Consider the following 16,754-nt stretch of genomic DNA (forward strand, 5'->3'; position numbering starts at 1 on the left):
GTAATTGAAGTACTTAAAAAGCGTGTTTCGAAGACAAAGCTTGTTTATTTGAGTTCACAGTATTTTAGAATCATAATTATGATAACATATTTATGTTTATATGTATATATATATATTTCCATTATCTTTTTTCATTTTCATTGTACCATAAGTACATAAATATGGGATTAATAGCGTAGAACAGTTGTAAACATTAAGCTCCATTTAGTATTCATCATTTACGAACGGATGGTGAGGATGACCGTGGTGACTGAAAAATATCGAAATGATATAGTATATAGTAATTGATTCAAGGAACAAAAATAGTTATTTTAAGAAATAAAGCAATATTAACACTGGCATACAGAAACTTGCAAACTGAAATATCTTTTACTTTACTCTTTCAAAACATTGAGCAACATCATTTATAATTGTTAGTGGATTTATCAGCTATTTTTTCAGAATTGACTTGTAAAATGTAACTTGTCATACTAAATGTATAGACATTAATTGGGTTTCACAAGCACTTAACTGTGTGGTTATCAAATAACACATAAATAAACAAAATAAATAGGCCGTAAGAATGTAAATTAAACATACGTCTGTGCTTCTCAGGTTGCTGGTTCTTAGTTTTGACGTAAATATTTACTTAACTACTATCATAATTCAATTTCTAGTTCAGGTTTCCCATATGGATAAAATAAGATTTCTTGAGATTTAATTTAATATTCTTCATGAAATGGATAGTGTTTATGACTGCCAGCCTCTCTAAATTATTAAAAAAAAGTAAATTAATTGAATTTTAAAATAAGACCAAAAAAATGTATGCGTGATGATGAAATTAATTCTGATAAAGTAATATGATAGCTATAAGAAACTTACTTTATCAGTGGCACCAGACGACCATTGCACTCAAAACTCTCAATGATTTTGATTTCCTCGGGTGTCAGCTCGAAATCGAAGACTTTGAAGTTTGATTCGATGCGTTCCTTGGTCACCGATTTTGGTATAACAATGTTGGTGCGCTGCACCTGATAACGAATCAGAATTTGGCCAGGTGTCTTATTCTTGGCCTGAGCGATTTTCTTAATCTATAAGAGGACAAACTGTAGAGAAAGAACTATTCGTTATGTTATGTTAGTTATGTTACGGCTTACAGCTTCTTCCTCCAGGATAACTGGATCACCCGGTTTGGCCCATGGACGATTCGGACTGCCCAACGGGCTGTAAGCTGTTATGGTAATATTCTTCGATTTGCAGAAATCACACAGTTTCTTCTGGGTTAGATAGGGATGGCATTCAATCTGATTTGTGGCTGGCACAATTTTGGCAATCGCCAAGATTCGTTCAATTTGATTTTTATTGAAGTTGGAAATGCCAATTGATTTGACTAGGCCTGCCTCAACCAGTTTCTCCATCTCCTTCCAGGTGTCCACGTAATCGTCGGGCGAATACAGAGTTTGGCCTTTCTCGTCGACTGGGAACAGATCGTTGCCCTCCTTGAAACCCATTGGCCAGTGGATCAAGTACAGATCTAGATACTTAAGCTTCAACAGTTTCAATGTATTTTCAAGAGCACCCTTCACCAAATCGGGACGGTGGAAAGTATTCCACAACTTGCTAGTGATGAACAAATCCTCGCTACAAGCAAAAAAAAAAAAAAACCAGATGTTAAAAGAAAGATTAATGTCATTGAGGCGATAAAATATACCGCTTAACAACGCCTTCCTTTATCTTGGCCTCGATGCCATCGCCGACTTCAGCCTCGTTCTCATAGACGAAGGCACAATCAATGTGACGATATCCAACATCGATGGCAGTTTTAACAGCCTGCACCACTTCACCACGAGGGCTCTGAAATAAACCAACATATTTCACATTAGTGGCCTAAAGGTTACTTTCCTAATTAATGTATATAATTCATAATTTATAATTCATAAGCCATAATTCATCTTTCGTAACGTTTGACTTAATTGGAATGATTAAAATATGCATGTTTTCCTTATCAGTAGGAGCAAATATTTTATAAAATGGAATTAGATGACCTTAATAAATTGGTGTCTATGAAAACTATCAAAACAATACATACAAGTTACTTGTGTAATATATTTATTTAAAAATGAATATACAGGGAATATATGTATTAATCATGTCAGCTCTAGCAATTAATATCTGAGCTAAGCATTTAAGAACTAATGAATCGAATATACTCTTGCTATAACTATTAATTTTTACAGGGCATCACTTTTCAGCATTAAAACATGTCGCGATAAGCACATTTATCAATTTTTTGATTTGCTATAGATAGCTACTGCACAGCTTTAAGTACGTACTACAAATAATTTATTATTAAGGGATGACTTGGCACATTTGGAAACTTTCGGACTAGAGGTCACTTTGGTGCTTAGGAGTGTATTCAGAAGGCGAAAACATTGCTGGAGATCTGATAATCACTTGTTGAATTAACGCCATTGCAACCATATCTCAACCACACACACACACTCAGCCGGCGAAAAACACCGACGCCGCACCCGGCAAATTATCAATTGTGTTCTAATTTTACAACTGCGAAAAAAACATAGTATATGTCGTTGCCAACGGAAACTACAAGATAACGATATATATATATATATATATATATAAATACGTGTATTCAATATGCAACTGAAAATTGTCAGATTTACTTACATTCCAGGTGCCCAAACCGATGATGGGAATGCTGTGACCACTATTTAATTTAATCGTTGGCACGGCGCTAGCCATAATGTATTTCTTTATGTGCTCAGTTCGTGTTGAGATTGCAGTAAATATGTAAACTAATTCGTCTTGCGTCGAATTGGCTCAAAAACTGAAAAAACTATGCACGGAGCACACAGCTGTCTGTCACTTTTATAAGCCAGTGGCGGGCAAAAGTATTGTGGAGCTTTCGACAAACACATGAGCTGCGTTACAAGTTTTATCGATAACAACTGTGCGATCACTTTGCGATTGTTTTTTGTGTTCAATTTGAAGTACTTATCGAAAGCAATCAAGATGCATTTGAATGTTTATTATTATTGTTGCATTTGCAGACATATCGATACTCAATTATCGTATGCCACAACCAAAAGTGAGATTTAAAGGGCCACATTGCTGAAAAGCGGGAAGAAGTTGGCAGGGTCAGCAACGTGGGAGGACATTCTCCGCAAGGTGGCGCGTTTAAGCTTAGGGACGAGAACACATGTGGAAAAGAAAAAAAAAAAACGCAGTGAGGCAGGTCGTGGTCCATAGCGCTTAAATTTGTGTGCCGTACGGATCGAATGGTGAAGTACATTTAGGAGTGCCTTGACCCTCCATATTCGATAGACCTTGTGGAGCCAAATTCGGCGTAAGTGTGTCTGTTTGAATAAATGTTGTGCTGCGCTAATTTTGTGGGTTATGTTTAGGTGGCCGACGGCAGGTCACGCCGCAATTGTGCAATTTATGTCATACGCTCCGAAGTTGATGCAACAACGACCTGGCCGTCGCGCAAAGATTGCCGGATACGCCCTCGAAGCTACTGCGAGGAAACACTGGGCGAATACACCATCCCCTGATATTGGCAGCGCGCAAGCGCACCGACGGTATTTCTTCAGCCGGTGAGTGCGTTCCGATGTGGAATAAGTGCCATCGGGATAAGCCTTTAGTAACCAGCCGCGTAGCTCGAGCGCAGTACGCGCAATCGACCCAGAGTCCAAATTAAATTACAAATTGTAAAAAGAAAGAAAAACAAAAAAAAGAAACACATGTCAAGAAAAAAGGGGTGCGAGTCGACTGCGCGCATGTGAGCAGTGCTCCAGCACACCCACCCCTACTCCAGTATATTTATGTAAATGTGAATGTTAGATTAAGCAAATTTGTTGAATGTTGTGTTAAGTTATTCGTTATTTACTCTACTGTATTTGTTTATTCATGCATCTAATAATTATTTAAATTTCTAAGTTGACCGTGTTCGTCAACAAAATCCGGCGTCCGGATTTTTGCCAAATTGCAGAATCCATTTCTTTTTGCACGAGCCCCCCCATACACCGAATACTTATATTGGAGCTCTAATAGGGTAGGATAGGGATTGAGGACCACCTAAAGTAATCGTCATATTTGTTCCATTTTTTTTTTATTTTGGTTTTATCGGATTTGGCAAGATTCCCGATTTAAATTCAAAATTGAATAGCCGTTGCAGAATACAACGCTACCTAGCGGCGTATTCAGTAATTAATACTCCATAGCATGTAATGTTTGTTAATAAATTGTAAGAAAATAACGATGATCTGTGAGTAAGTTAAATGCAGGGGAGAATCACCGGGAGCATGGAATAAATTAGTCGTCAACCACAATAAGGGCGATGGGCAATTCGAATCCGTGCAAGCCCATTGCAGGAAGGGCGGGTACGTCGTGGCCATAAACACCAGGCCCGTCAGCTGTTTCGTTTGTTTTTGTGTGTGCATGTAGGTCTTTTATGTAGTGTTGTGCAGGTCGAGTTTTTTTTGTTGTCTGTACCGTCCACGGGCAGGGTTGGAGTTACCCACCTCTGGGAATACTGAGCTAGCCGAGGTTGCCCACTGCGAAACACTGGACGTGTTACAAGAATGGCGCCCAAGGGTTTTTTTTTTGAAATCATCAAGATCGCGAGAACCGTGGTTTAAGAAGCAGGTTCAAGCGATCAGCGCATGCGAGATGAAATCAAAAAAACCGGAAATTATAAATAAACCGAAAAGGCGAGTCCTCGCAGTACGAATGGCTACTCTTCGCGCCGTACGAAACCGCGACTTACTATGGAGAAGATGCTCTCAAAGCAATTGCGCGGTGGAGGCGACCCTGAGAGTACCCTGAAGTCTTGTTTTAAGTGTTAGTGCTAGGTTTAAATGGGAAAGAAAATTGCAAGGGTGGCTTGTTCGTTCAAAATGAGCAGTTCAATTGCACCATGCATAGGGTTTTTTCTTTATTAAAATAGTATGCACATACGGGTAAAGTTTTGTTAGAATTTTTGTTAAGTGTGTTTCCGCTAACTTGGGTGTCGACAGCGAGACTCTGTTAGGATAGAGTGACCCATGGTACAATAGAGATGTAACCATGCGCTGCACTCTACCGATGGACATCGTGTCGGCAAACAAATTTGACCGGAAACGTGCCCAAAAGGACTTAATCAACTGGGGACCGTCAGCAAAGCTGACGATCGAACCAGTTAATGTCTTCATAAAAAAATTTTTGTTTGTCTGTTTGAGCGGAACAGTTTGGCTAACGACGTAGGTTGAATCAAGCTTGGGACAGCGTGGTTCTCGTTTAGCGTATGGTACGCAGGCAAAATACGCGGGACCAGGTAAAAACGTTAGTGCCATATGTGACGATCTCGAGGAGAAAGCCAAAGTCGAGCCGGAGGTCGACGAGATTCGGGTGAAATCGTCAAGTTCAAGGTCTGGATGTTGGAACTGTAGCCAGCAGGGACACGACTGGAGGAATTGCTTAGATAAGCAGCGAAGGGTTTTTTGCTACCGTTGTGGGAGACCGGACGCACTTGCTCCTAAATGCCCAGATTGTGGGGGAAACGGACGAGTGGGCGTGACCAGACCGGGAGAGGTGCGCTCACGAACGACTCCCACTCAATAATTATTAATACACCAACAAAGAGTACCTTTAGTATAAATTGCAAGCATAGTAGGACATTAAGGCACCTACCTTATGAAGAAAGGATAAGGGCATATATAGTAGCTAGGAATAAGATTTTTGAGGAACAGCCGGGTGGTATCGCCGATTCATCAAGAATTTCGCAGAAATAGCAGCACCACTGACGGATACACTAAAGGGGTGTCAAAAAGGGAAGTTTAAGTTGAGTGACGAGGCGGCTGATGCGGTACGAAGGTTGAAAGAGGCGCTTACATCCGCCCCAGTACTAGTACATGCTGACTTTTCGCGGAGGTTTTACGTCCAGTGTGATGCATCGCATTACGGTGTTGGGGCTGTACTGTTCCAAGTTGATTCCGAGGGCAATGAGAGACCGATAGCATTCTTTTCCGCCAAGATGGATAAACACCAAGCAAACTACTCGGTGACGGAGAAAGAATGTCTCGCCGCGGTGTTAGCTGTCGAAAGGTTCAGACCATACATCGAGATGATGCCGTTCACTGTGATTACAGACCACGCAAGTCTCAAATGGCTTATGTCCTTGCGTGACCTAAACGGACGTTTAGCGAGGTGGTCGTTGCGCCTGCAACGTTTTGATTTTCAAATCGAACACCGAAAAGGGGCTGACAACGTCGTCGCCGACACTCTATCTCGCAGCGTAGCTGAACTAGCGCTTGACTTGAACCGAATGCTAGGTTTCCAGACAGTCGAATTCGAGTCCGCAGAATACAAAGAGATTGTGGCGGAGGTCATTAGAAATCAGGATCGATTACCGGATTTGTGCGTTGAGGACGGACTGTTGTACAAACGAACCGGGTTTACAAGAATGGAAGACGAAGTCGAGGGTACTTTGTGGAAGTTATGGGTGCCCGAATCTCTTACTTCAACGCTCATAGAACAAGCTCACGTAGACGCGAAGGCTTCCCATGGAGGCGTAACGAAAACTCTCCATCGGTTACGGAGACAATTCTACTGGCCCAACATGGCGGTTCAAGTTCGTGAATACGTTAGGGAATGCGTGGCGTGCAAAGAAACGAAGGCCTCGAACCAAAGGATGCAAGTGTCCATAGGGCAGGAAGTTAAGACCGAACGACCCTTTCAGAAATTGTACATTGACTTTTTGGGAAAGTACCCACGGTCAAAAAGAGGTCATGCATGGGTCTTCGTAGTCGTCGATCACTTTTCGAAATTTACGTTTCTGAAGGCCATGAAAGACGCTACGGCAGACAATGTGGTGGAATTCCTGATTAACGAGGTTTTCTTTAAATTCGGTGTCCCTGAAACCATCCATTCGGATAACGGTCGACAATTCGTTTCTAAGAAGTTCGAAAATATGGCCGAAGCTTTCGGGATCTCCCACATGAGAACGGCCATATATTCCCCTCAAAGCAATGCAGCCGAGCGCGTGAATCGAACGGTGCTTGCAGCAATCCGCGCGTATTTGGAGCAAGATCATAGAGAGTGGGATCACTTCTTACCAGAAATTGAGGTTGCGATTCGTAATGCTGTCCATTCGGCAACCGGGGTCACACCATTTTTTGCGGTTTTTGGACAGCAGATGTATTTAAATGGAGCCAGTTACAAGCTCGCACGGAAGTTACGGTCGATGGGTGAACACTCCATCTCCGATTTAGAAACGCAGGACAAGATCCGAATAGTTCAAGATCAGGTGAGGCTGCATCTGCACAAAGCGTTTGAACGCAGCCGGCAACAGTACGACAAGCGGGCTCGGAAGTTTCACGCTGTGCCAGGCCAAGAAGTTTATAGACGGAATTTTGTGCTGAGCGACTTCAGCAAGGCCTTCAACGCGAAATTCGCAAAAAAATTTCGCAAGTGCAGGATTGTTAGAGCCGTAGGAAACAACGCGTATGAGGTAGAGGATCTAAACGGAAGATCGCTAGGGGTCGTCCATGCTAAAGATCTTCGGATTTAACGGGGATATAGCGTGGGTGTGGCCTACGTTGGGCGAGGTTCACAATGGGCAACGGTCGGAGCAGACGGAGGAAATGCGACGACAATTTTAATCGTTCAAGCGGGCGCCTAACTTTAAATTCTCGTGTGTTGTTGCATTTGCAGACATATCGATACTCAATTATCGTATGCCACAACCAAAAGTGAGATTTAAAGGGCCACATTGCTGAAAAGCGGGAAGAAGTTGGCAGGGTCAGCAACGTGGGAGGACATTCTCCGCAAGGTGGCGCGTTTAAGCTTAGGGACGAGAACACATGTGGAAAAGAAGAAAAAAAAAAAACGCAGTGAGGCAGGTCGTGGTCCATAGCGCTTAAATTTGTGTGCCGTACGGATCGAATGGTGAAGTACATTTAGGAGTGCCTTGACCCTCCATATTCGATAGACCTTGTGGAGCCAAATTCGGCGTAAGTGTGTCTGTTTGAATAAATGTTGTGCTGCGCTAATTTTGTGGGTTATGTTTAGGTGGCCGACGGCAGGTCACGCCGCAATTGTGCAATTTATGTCATACGCTCCGAAGTTGATGCAACAACGACCTGGCCGTCGCGCAAAGATTGCTGGATACGCCCTCGAAGCTACTGCGAGGAAACACTGGGCGAATACACCATCCCCTGATTTTGGCAGCGCGCAAGCGCACCGACGGTATTTCTTCAGCCGGTGAGTGCGTTCCGATGTGGAATAAGTGCCATCGGGATAAGCCTTTAGTAACCAGCCGCGTAGCTCGAGCGCAGTACGCGCAATCGACCCAGAGTCCAAATTAAATTACAAATTGTAAAAGGGGAAAAAAAAAAAAAAAGAAACACATGTCAAAAAAAAGGGGTGCGAGTCGACTGCGCGCATGTGAGCAGTGCTCCAGCACACCCACCCCTACTCCAGTATATTTATGTAAATGTGAATGTTAGATTAAGCAAATTTGTTGAATGTTGTGTTAAGTTATTCGTTATTTACGTTACTGTATTTATTTATTCATGCATCTAATAATTATTTAAATTTCTAAGTTGACCGTGTTCGTCAACAAAATCCGGCGTCCGGATTTTTGCCAAATTGCAGAATCCATTTCTTTTTGCACGAGCCCCCCCCATACACCGAATACTTATATTGGAGCTCTAATAGGGTAGGATAGGGATTGAGGACCACCTAAAGTAACAGTCATATTTGTTCCATTTTTTTTTATTTTGGTTTTATCGGATTTGGCAAGATTCCCGATTTAAATTCAAAATTGAATAGCCGTTGCAGAATACAACGCTACCTAGCGGCGTATTCAGTAATTAATACTCCATAGCATGTAATGTTTGTTAATAAATTGTAAGAAAATAACGATGATCTGTGAGTAAGTTAAATGCAGGGGAGAATCACCGGGAGCATGGAATAAATTAGTCGTCAACCACAATAAGGGCGATGGGCAATTCGAATCCGTGCAAGCCCATTGCAGGAAGGGCGGGTACGTCGTGGCCATAAACACCAGGCCCGTCAGCTGTTTCGTTTGTTTTTGTGTGTGCATGTAGGTCTTTTATGTAGTGTTGTGCAGGTCGAGTTTTTTTAGTTGTCTGTACCGTCCACGGGCAGGGTTGGAGTTACCCACCTCTGGGAATACTGAGCTAGCCGAGGTTGCCCACTGCGAAACACTGGACGTGTTACATTATTAATATTGTTATTTTTATTGATTTATTATATATTTTTTTTAATAAGTTTTTTTTTATAAATATGACTTCTTAGACTTACCCAAGTGCCAAGCCCTATCATTGGAATCTCATTTCCATCAGCAAAAATTGCCTTTGGAACAGAAATGTATTCGTTTTGACTCCTGTTATCGAAAACTCTTAGAATTGTTTTCGTCTTTTACGAAATAGTTGTAACACGTCCAGTGTTTCGCAGTGGGCAACCTCGGCTAGCTCAGTATTCCCAGAGGTGGGTAACTCCAACCCTGCCCGTGGACGGTACAGACAACAAAAAAACTCGACCTGCACAACACTACATAAAGACCTACATACACACACAAAAACAAACGAAACAGCTGACGGGCCTGGTGTTTATGGCCACGACGTACCCGCCCTTCCTGCAATGGGCTTGCACGGATTCGAATTGCCCATCGCCCTTATTGTGGTTGACGACTAATTTATTCCATGCTCCCGGTGATTCTCCCCTGCATTTAACTTACTCACAGATCATCGTTATTTTCTTACAATTTATTAACAAACATTACATGCTATGGAGTATTAATTACTGAATACGCCGCTAGGTAGCGTTGTATTCTGCAACGGCTATTCAATTTTGAATTTAAATCGGGAATCTTGCCAAATCCGATAAAACCAAAATAAAAAAAAATGGAACAAATATGACTGTTACTTTAGGTGGTCCTCAATCCCTATCCTACCCTATTAGAGCTCCAATATAAGTATTCGGTGTATGGGGGGCTCGTGCAAAAAGAAATGGATTCTGCAATTTGGCAAAAATCCGGACGCCGGATTTTGTTGACGAACACGGTCAACTTAGAAATTTAAATAATTATTAGATGCATGAATAAATAAATACGGTAATAACGAATAACTTAACACAACATTCAACAAATTTGCTTAATCTAACATTCACATTTACATAAATATACTGGAGTAGGGGTGGGTGTGCTGGAGCACTGCTCACATGCGCGCAGTCGACTCGCACCCTTTTTTTCTTGACATGTGTTTCTTTTTTTTGTTTTTCTTTCTTTTTACAATTTGTAATTTAATTTGGACTCTGGGTCGATTGCGCGTACTGCGCTCGAGCTACGCGGCTGGTTACTAAAGGCTTATCCCGATGGCACTTATTCCACATCGGAACGCACTCACCGGCTGAAGAAATACCGTCGGTGCGCTTGCGCGCTGCCAATATCAGGGGATGGTGTATTCGCCCAGTGTTTCCTCGCAGTAGCTTCGAGGGCGTATCCGGCAATCTTTGCGCGACGGCCAGGTCGTTGTTGCATCAACTTCGGAGCATATGACATAAATTGCACAATTGCGGCGTGACCTGCCGTCGGCCACCTAAACATAACCCACAAAATTAGCGCAGCACAACATTTATTCAAACAGACACACTTACGCCGAATTTGGCTTCACACGGTCTATCGAATATGGAGGGTCAAGGCACTCCTAGATGTACTTCACCATTCGATCCGTACGGCACACAAATTTAAGCGCTATGGACCACGACCTGCCTCACTGCGTTTTTTTTTCTTTTCCACATGTGTTCTCGTCCCTAAGCTTCAACGCGCCACCTTGCGGAGAATGTCCTCACACGTTGCTGACCCTGCCAACTTGTTCCCGCTTTTCAGCAATGTGGCCCTTTAAATCTCACTTTTGGTTGTGGCATACGATAATTGAGTATCGATATGTCTGCAAATGCAACAACACACGAGAATTTAAAGTTAGGCGCCCGCTTGAACGATCAAAATTGTCGTCGCATTTCCTCCGTCTGCTCCGACCGTTGCCCATTGTGAACCTCGCCCAACGTAGGCCACACCCACGCTATATCCCCGTTAAATCCGAAGATCTTTAGCATGGACGACCCCTAGCGATCTTCCGTTTAGATCCTCTACCTCATACGCGTTGTTTCCTACGACTCTAACAATCCTGCACTTGCGAAATTTTTTTGCGAATTTCGCGTTGAAAGCCTTGCTGAAGTCGCTCAGCACAAAATTCCGCCTATAAACTTCTTGGCCTGGCACAGCGTGAAACTTCCGAGCCCGCTTGTCGTACTGTTGCCGGCTGCGTTCAAACGCTTTGTGCAGATGCAGCCTCACCTGATCTTGAACTATTCGGATCTTGTCCTGCGTTTCTAAATCGGAGATGGAGTGTTCACCCATCGACCGTAGCTTCCGTGCGAGCTTGTAACTGGCTCCATTTAAATACATCTGCTGTCCAAAAACCGTAAAAAATGGTGTGACCCCGGTTGCCGAATGGACAGCATTACGAATCGCAACCTCAATTTCTGGTAAGAAGTGATCCCACTCTCTATGATCTTGTTCCAAATACGCGCGGATTGCTGCAAGCACCGTTCGATTCACGCGCTCGGCTGCATTGCTTTGAGGGGGAATATATGGCCGTTCTCATGTGGGAGATCCCGAAAGCTTCGGCCATATTTTCGAACTTCTTGGAAACGAATTGTCGACCGTTATCCGAATGGATGGTTTCAGGGACACCGAATTTAAAGAAAACCTCGTTAATCAGGAATTCCACCACATTGTCTGCCGTAGCGTCTTTCATGGCCTTCAGAAACGTAAATTTCGAAAAGTGATCGACGACTACGAAGACCCATGCATGACCTCTTTTTGACCGTGGGTACTTTCCCAAAAAGTCAATGTACAATTTCTGAAAGGGTCGTTCGGTCTTAACTTCCTGCCCTATGGATACTTGAATCCTTTGGTTCGTGGCCTTCGTTTCTTTGCACACCATGCATTCTCTAACGTATTCACGAACTTGAACCGCCATGTTGGGGCAGAAGAATTGTCTCCGTAACAAGTGGAGAGTTTTCGTTACGCCTCCATGGGAAGCATTCGCGTTTACGTGAGCTTGTTCTATGAGCGTTGAAGTAAGAGATTCGGGCACCCATAACTTCCACAAAGTACCCTCGACTTCGCCTTCTATTCTTGTAAACCCGGTTCGTTTGTACAACACAAATCCGGCAATCGATCCTGATTTCCAATGACCTCTGCCAGAAGCTCTTTGTATTCTGCAGACTCGAATTCTACTGTCTGGAAACCTAGCATTTGGTTCGGGTCAAGCAGTAGTTCAGCTACGCTGTGAGATAGAGTGTCAGCGACAACGTTGTCAGCCCCCTTTCGGTGTTCGATTTGAAAATCAGAACGTTGTAGGCGTAACGACCAGCTCGCTAAACGTCCGTTTAAGTCACACAAGGACATAAGCCATTTGAGACTTGCGTGGTCTGTAATTAAGTGAACGGCATCATCTCGATATAGGGTCTGAACCCTTCGACAGCTAACACCGCGGCGAGACATTCTTTCTCCGTTACTGAGTAGATTGCTTGGTGTTTATCCATCTTGGCGGAAAAGATTGATATCGGTCTCTCATCGCCCTTGGAATCAACTTGGAACAGTATAGCCCCTATAACGTAATGCGACGCATCACACTGGACGTAAAACCTCCGCGAAAAGTCAGCATGTACCAGTACTGGAGCGGATGTAAGCGCCTCTTTCAACCTTCTCTGCCTCGTCACTCAACTTAAACTTCCCTTTAAGACACCCCTTTAGTGTATCCGTCAGTGGTGCTGCCACTTCTGCGAAATTCTTAATGAATCGGCGATACCACCCAGCTGTTCCTAAAAAGCTGCGCACTTCCTTAGCGGATTTGGGATTCGGAATCCTTTGTATTGCAATCACGCGGTCTTGATCGGTCCGCAAAGTCCCTCCCCCTACTATAAACCCTAGATATTTCAGACTCTTGAAACAGAACTTAGATTTTTTTAATCCAATTGTCAAATTGGCCTCTTTTAGTTTCTGCGCCACGAGTCCCAAATATTTCATATGTGTGTTAAAGTCCGGAGCTATAATCAGCAAATCATCCAAGTACACGAACACATTGGACCTAAGCAGTGACGGTATAACCCTATCCATTAAACGGCAAAGTCTTTGAGCGGCGTTACACAGTCCGAAAGGCATTACGACGAACTGGTAGAGTGGGCGGCCAGGCACCGTAAACGCCGTGTATGCTTTGCTGCTTTCGTCCAACTCTATTTGCCAGAATGCGAATTTCAGATCTACGCTAGAAATATAGTAGGTCTGATCGATACGCGAAAGTATCCCTTCGATGGATGGAAGTGGATAAGCGTCCTTGACGGTGACAGCGTTAAGCTTGCGAGCATCCAAGCAAAATCGGTTCTTGTCCGGCCTTCGCACTATTGTAATGCGGTTGCTCCACGGACTATCGCTTTCTTCGATAACTCCCAGGGCCAGCATCTTGTCCACCTCGCCCCAAACTACTTCCTCCATCGCCGGGGACAGCGGATAGTGTCGGTCTTTCACCGGAATAGCCCCTTCGATCAGTTCTATCTTATGTGTTTGTGCTGTTGTCTTCCCCAATCCTGCGTTTTCAAAGGACAAGAACTCTGCTTTTACCGTTTCTAATCGACTTTTTTGCTCCTCGTCCAACTCCCAAGCATCCACCTCCGGTTCTAGAGTTTTTTCTTCTACATAATGCTCGATTGCTTCAACTAAATTTGGCTTCGATTCTTCAGAGATTTGCGCTTCCATTGATCCCAATACATCAGGAGCTAATCCAAAAACTCGCCAGAAATCTATGCCTAAATATGCCGGCTGTTCGAGGTACGGACAAATGTAAAACGTCATGTCCTCCTCCTTTTCTCCGTATGTGACTCTGGTGTGTACCCGGCCTATAATGGATCGGTCCTCCCCAGAAGCGGTTCTCACGCTAGACACATAACGCTGCATGGGAACATTGATCTCGGCCAGAAACTCACGAGAACCACGCCCCAAAATACTCACTGAGGCACCGGTATCCAAAAGCCCCGCAATTTGTTTACCTTCAATGCTGACCTCGGCAAACACCCTTGAATCTCGATTATCTCCTCTCTTGACCGATTCCACAACTTGTCTTTTCACCAAGCGTCGCTTCGTGCATCGTTCGCGCGCCTTCTTCACCCTTTGCGTCACTAAACGCATCCCATCAAGCTTTCGTTCCTCAAAAATCTTATTCCTAGCTACCATATATGCCCTTATCCTTTCTTCATAAGGTAGGTGCCTTAATGTCCTACTATGCTTGCAATTTATACTAGCGGTACTCTTTGTTGGTGTATTAACAATTATTGAGTGGGAGTCGTTCGTGAGCGCACCTCTCCCGGTCTGGTCACGCCCACTCGTCCGTTTCCCCCACAATCTGGGCATTTAGGAGCAAGTGCGTCCGGTCTCCCACAACGGTAGCAAAAAACCCTTCGCTGCTTATCTAAGCAATTCCTCCAGTCGTGTCCCTGCTGGCTACAGTTCCAACATCCAGTCCTTGAACTTGACGATTTCACCCGAATCTCGTCGACCTCCGGCTCGACTTTGGCTTTCTCCTCGAGATCGTCACATATGGCACTAACGTTTTTACCTGGTCCCGCGTATTTTGCCTGCGTACCATATGCTAAACGAGAACCACGCTGTCCCAAGCTTGATTCAACCTCGTTACACTCTTCCCGCAGGTGATCAACAGAGTATACATCCATTGCATAGATGTATCTCCCAACCGAATCTCTCAGGCCTTTTTTGATCAACTTTATCAGTTTAGGCTCTGGCAACGGTATTTCTAATCGGGAGGCCATACTCGTCATCGACTGAATAAAGTCGTTTACCGATTCCCCAGGGAGTTGTTGACGCTGCCTCATTTCTTGCAAGCGATCGACGTCGTCCCAACTTCCGCGAAACCTTGCAAAGAGCGCCTTTCGGAGTTCATCCCACGAGTATATTGGTCGTTGCCTCACGTGGAGCCAATACCATTCTCGGGCTCGCCCCTTTACTAGCACGTGGAAGTTGCTGAGGATTTCGTCCCACGGACACTGGAATTGTCTCTTTAGGTATTCCACCTTAAAAACGAAATCCTCCACGGACCCTCTGTCATTCGAGCCGTCGAATGACACTTCCCACTTGTCCATCTTGACCCAAGGTCGACCTGAGTAATGCTCGATATTCGGACGACGATGGTTCGCAGTTCCCCGATTTCCTTCAATTGTCGACGACTGTCTGATATTTCTGCTTCGGTTATTTTCCCGTTGCCTCTGGTCCGGACCTGGGTTGCGCCATTCCCACTCACAAGCACGACTTAGTCCGCTTGAGGTGGTTGACCTCTCTGGCTTTGTCGGCGGCTTAGGAGGTGGTTTGGTGGTCGAGCGTGATTTTGGGATAGCCCCCTGATGTGGCTTTTGCTGTTGACCAGACTCAGCACTAGCAGTTTCCGTTGGCGCCTGGCTACGAATCACGGGTGGTGGCGTCGGTCTTACTATATCGTTTATAGCTTTCAGCATTTCTTGAAACCCTAGACGCACTTCCTCCCGCAATGCTTTCGCTATCCCTGTGTCCATTGACTGCCTGTAGGTTTCCTGAGCTTGCAAAATCGCAACGTTAATCGCAGACGCTATCTCGGTGTCCACTGCTGCCTCGGGCTGTCTAACCGCGTCGCGGTCTTCTCGTGGCAAGTTAAAGTCGGTAACTGGAGCTAATGGCCTTACAGGGGATCTTACTAATCCGATGCCCCCCATTACTCCTGCCCCCGCGACTTCCCAAGAATCGGAGTGCGCAACGCTGTTGCCCCCTGACCGCAACTGATAGGAATGACTCGCTTCCATCTCCTTGGTTTCCCTTCCCGTCATAACTAAATTTATTCCTAATATTATCACCTAAACTATTAACTGATAAATAACGACAAGACAATAACACAACACGCAATACAACTCAAGTACTTTAACAATCAAACTTATAAGGGAGAATCACCTTTAGCCGGTACTAATCGTCATTCCAACCTACGTCGTTAGCCAAACTGTTCCGCTCAAACAGACAAACAAAAATTTTTTATGAAGACATTAACTGGTTCGATCGTCAGCTTTGCTGACGGTCCCCAGTTGATTAAGTCCTTTTGGGCACGTTTCCGGTCAAATTGGTTTGCCGACACGATGTCCATCGGTAGAGTGCAGCGCATGGTTACATCTCTATTGTACCATGGGTCACTCTATCCTAACAGAGTCTCGCTGTCGACACCCAAGTTAGCGGAAACACACTTAACAAAAATTCTAACAAAACTTTACCCGTATGTGCATACTATTTTAATAAAGAAAAAACCCTATGCATGGTGCAATTGAACTGCTCATTTTGAACGAACAAGCCACCCTTGCAATTTTCTTTCCCATTTAAACCTAGCACTAAACACTTAAAACAAGACTTCAGGGTACTCTCAGGGTCGCCTCCACCGCGCAATTGCTTTGAGAGCATCTTCTCCATAGTAAGTCGCGGTTTCGTACGGCGCGAAGAGTAGCCATTCGTACTGCGAGGACTCGCCTTTTCGGTTTATTTATAATTTCCGGTTTTTTTGATTTCATCTCGCATGCGCTGATCGCTTGAACCTGCTTCTTAAACCACGGTTCTCGCGATCTTGATGATTTCAAAAAAAACCATTGGGCGCCATTCTTGTAAC

General features: G+C 44.2%; 3 protein-coding genes across 4 annotated transcripts; all 3 read right to left on the bottom strand.

Moving 5' to 3' along the window:
* Positions 1-25: 25 nt before the first annotated feature.
* Positions 26-2,947, bottom strand: LOC6557866 (aldo-keto reductase family 1 member B1). 2 transcript variants are annotated; one of them, XR_004365666.2, is made up of 6 exons: positions 2,668-2,832; positions 1,691-1,833; positions 1,137-1,620; positions 862-1,070; positions 580-747; positions 197-250 (listed from the first exon to the last, which is right to left on the bottom strand). XR_004365666.2 is itself a non-coding variant. In XM_032743242.1 (5 exons), the coding sequence occupies exons 1-5, from the start codon at positions 2,740-2,742 to the stop codon at positions 205-207; spliced, it is 957 nt and encodes a 318-aa protein (XP_032599133.1). In that variant the 5' UTR covers positions 2,743-2,947; the 3' UTR covers positions 26-204. The 2 variants fall into 2 exon arrangements, 1 of the variants encoding a protein (XP_032599133.1); XM_032743242.1 differs by lacking the exon at positions 580-747 and having other exon boundaries at positions 26-250; positions 2,668-2,947.
* An 8,148-nt stretch (positions 2,948-11,095) lies between these two features.
* Positions 11,096-12,047, bottom strand: LOC122322576 (uncharacterized protein K02A2.6-like). Its single transcript, XM_043215351.1, has 2 exons — positions 11,612-12,047; positions 11,096-11,547 (listed from the first exon to the last, which is right to left on the bottom strand). Exons 1-2 carry the CDS (start codon positions 12,045-12,047, stop codon positions 11,096-11,098), a joined length of 888 nt encoding a protein of 295 aa, XP_043071286.1.
* Positions 12,048-12,730: 683 nt separating this feature from the next.
* Positions 12,731-15,825, bottom strand: LOC122322577. The gene is made up of 2 exons (XM_043215352.1): positions 14,580-15,825; positions 12,731-14,244 (listed from the first exon to the last, which is right to left on the bottom strand). The coding sequence occupies exons 1-2, from the start codon at positions 15,823-15,825 to the stop codon at positions 12,731-12,733; spliced, it is 2,760 nt and encodes a 919-aa protein (XP_043071287.1).
* Between the last annotated feature and the right edge of the window lie 929 nt (positions 15,826-16,754).

The sequence above is a fragment of the Drosophila grimshawi genome, unplaced genomic scaffold (assembly GCF_018153295.1).
Source record: "Drosophila grimshawi isolate 15287-2541.00 unplaced genomic scaffold, ASM1815329v1 contig_44, whole genome shotgun sequence".
NCBI classification, from domain to species: Eukaryota; Metazoa; Arthropoda; class Insecta; order Diptera; family Drosophilidae; genus Drosophila; species Drosophila grimshawi.

Excerpts from the sequence above, each read along its gene's own strand:
- LOC122322576 (XM_043215351.1), bottom strand. The coding sequence starts at position 12,047 with ATGGCGGTTCAAGTTCGTGAATACGTTAGAGAATGCATGGTGTGCAAA. Across the intron at positions 11,548-11,611 it reads CCGAGCGCGTGAATCGAACG|AAATTGAGGTTGCGATTCGT; the intron begins GTGCTTGCAGCA and ends ACTTCTTACCAG.
- LOC6557866 (XM_032743242.1), bottom strand. The coding sequence starts at position 2,742 with ATGGCTAGCGCCGTGCCAACGATTAAATTAAATAGTGGTCACAGCATT. Across the intron at positions 1,071-1,136 it reads TTATCCTGGAGGAAGAAGCT|ATTAAGAAAATCGCTCAGGC; the intron begins GTAAGCCGTAAC and ends GTCCTCTTATAG. Across the intron at positions 251-861 it reads CGTCTGGTGCCACTGATAAA|TCACCACGGTCATCCTCACC; the intron begins GTAAGTTTCTTA and ends GATATTTTTCAG.
- LOC122322577 (XM_043215352.1), bottom strand. The coding sequence starts at position 15,825 with ATGGGGGGCATCGGATTAGTAAGATCCCCTGTAAGGCCATTAGCTCCA. Across the intron at positions 14,245-14,579 it reads GTCAAGTTCAAGGACTGGAT|TGACGCAAAGGGTGAAGAAG; the intron begins GTTGGAACTGTA and ends GGATGCGTTTAG.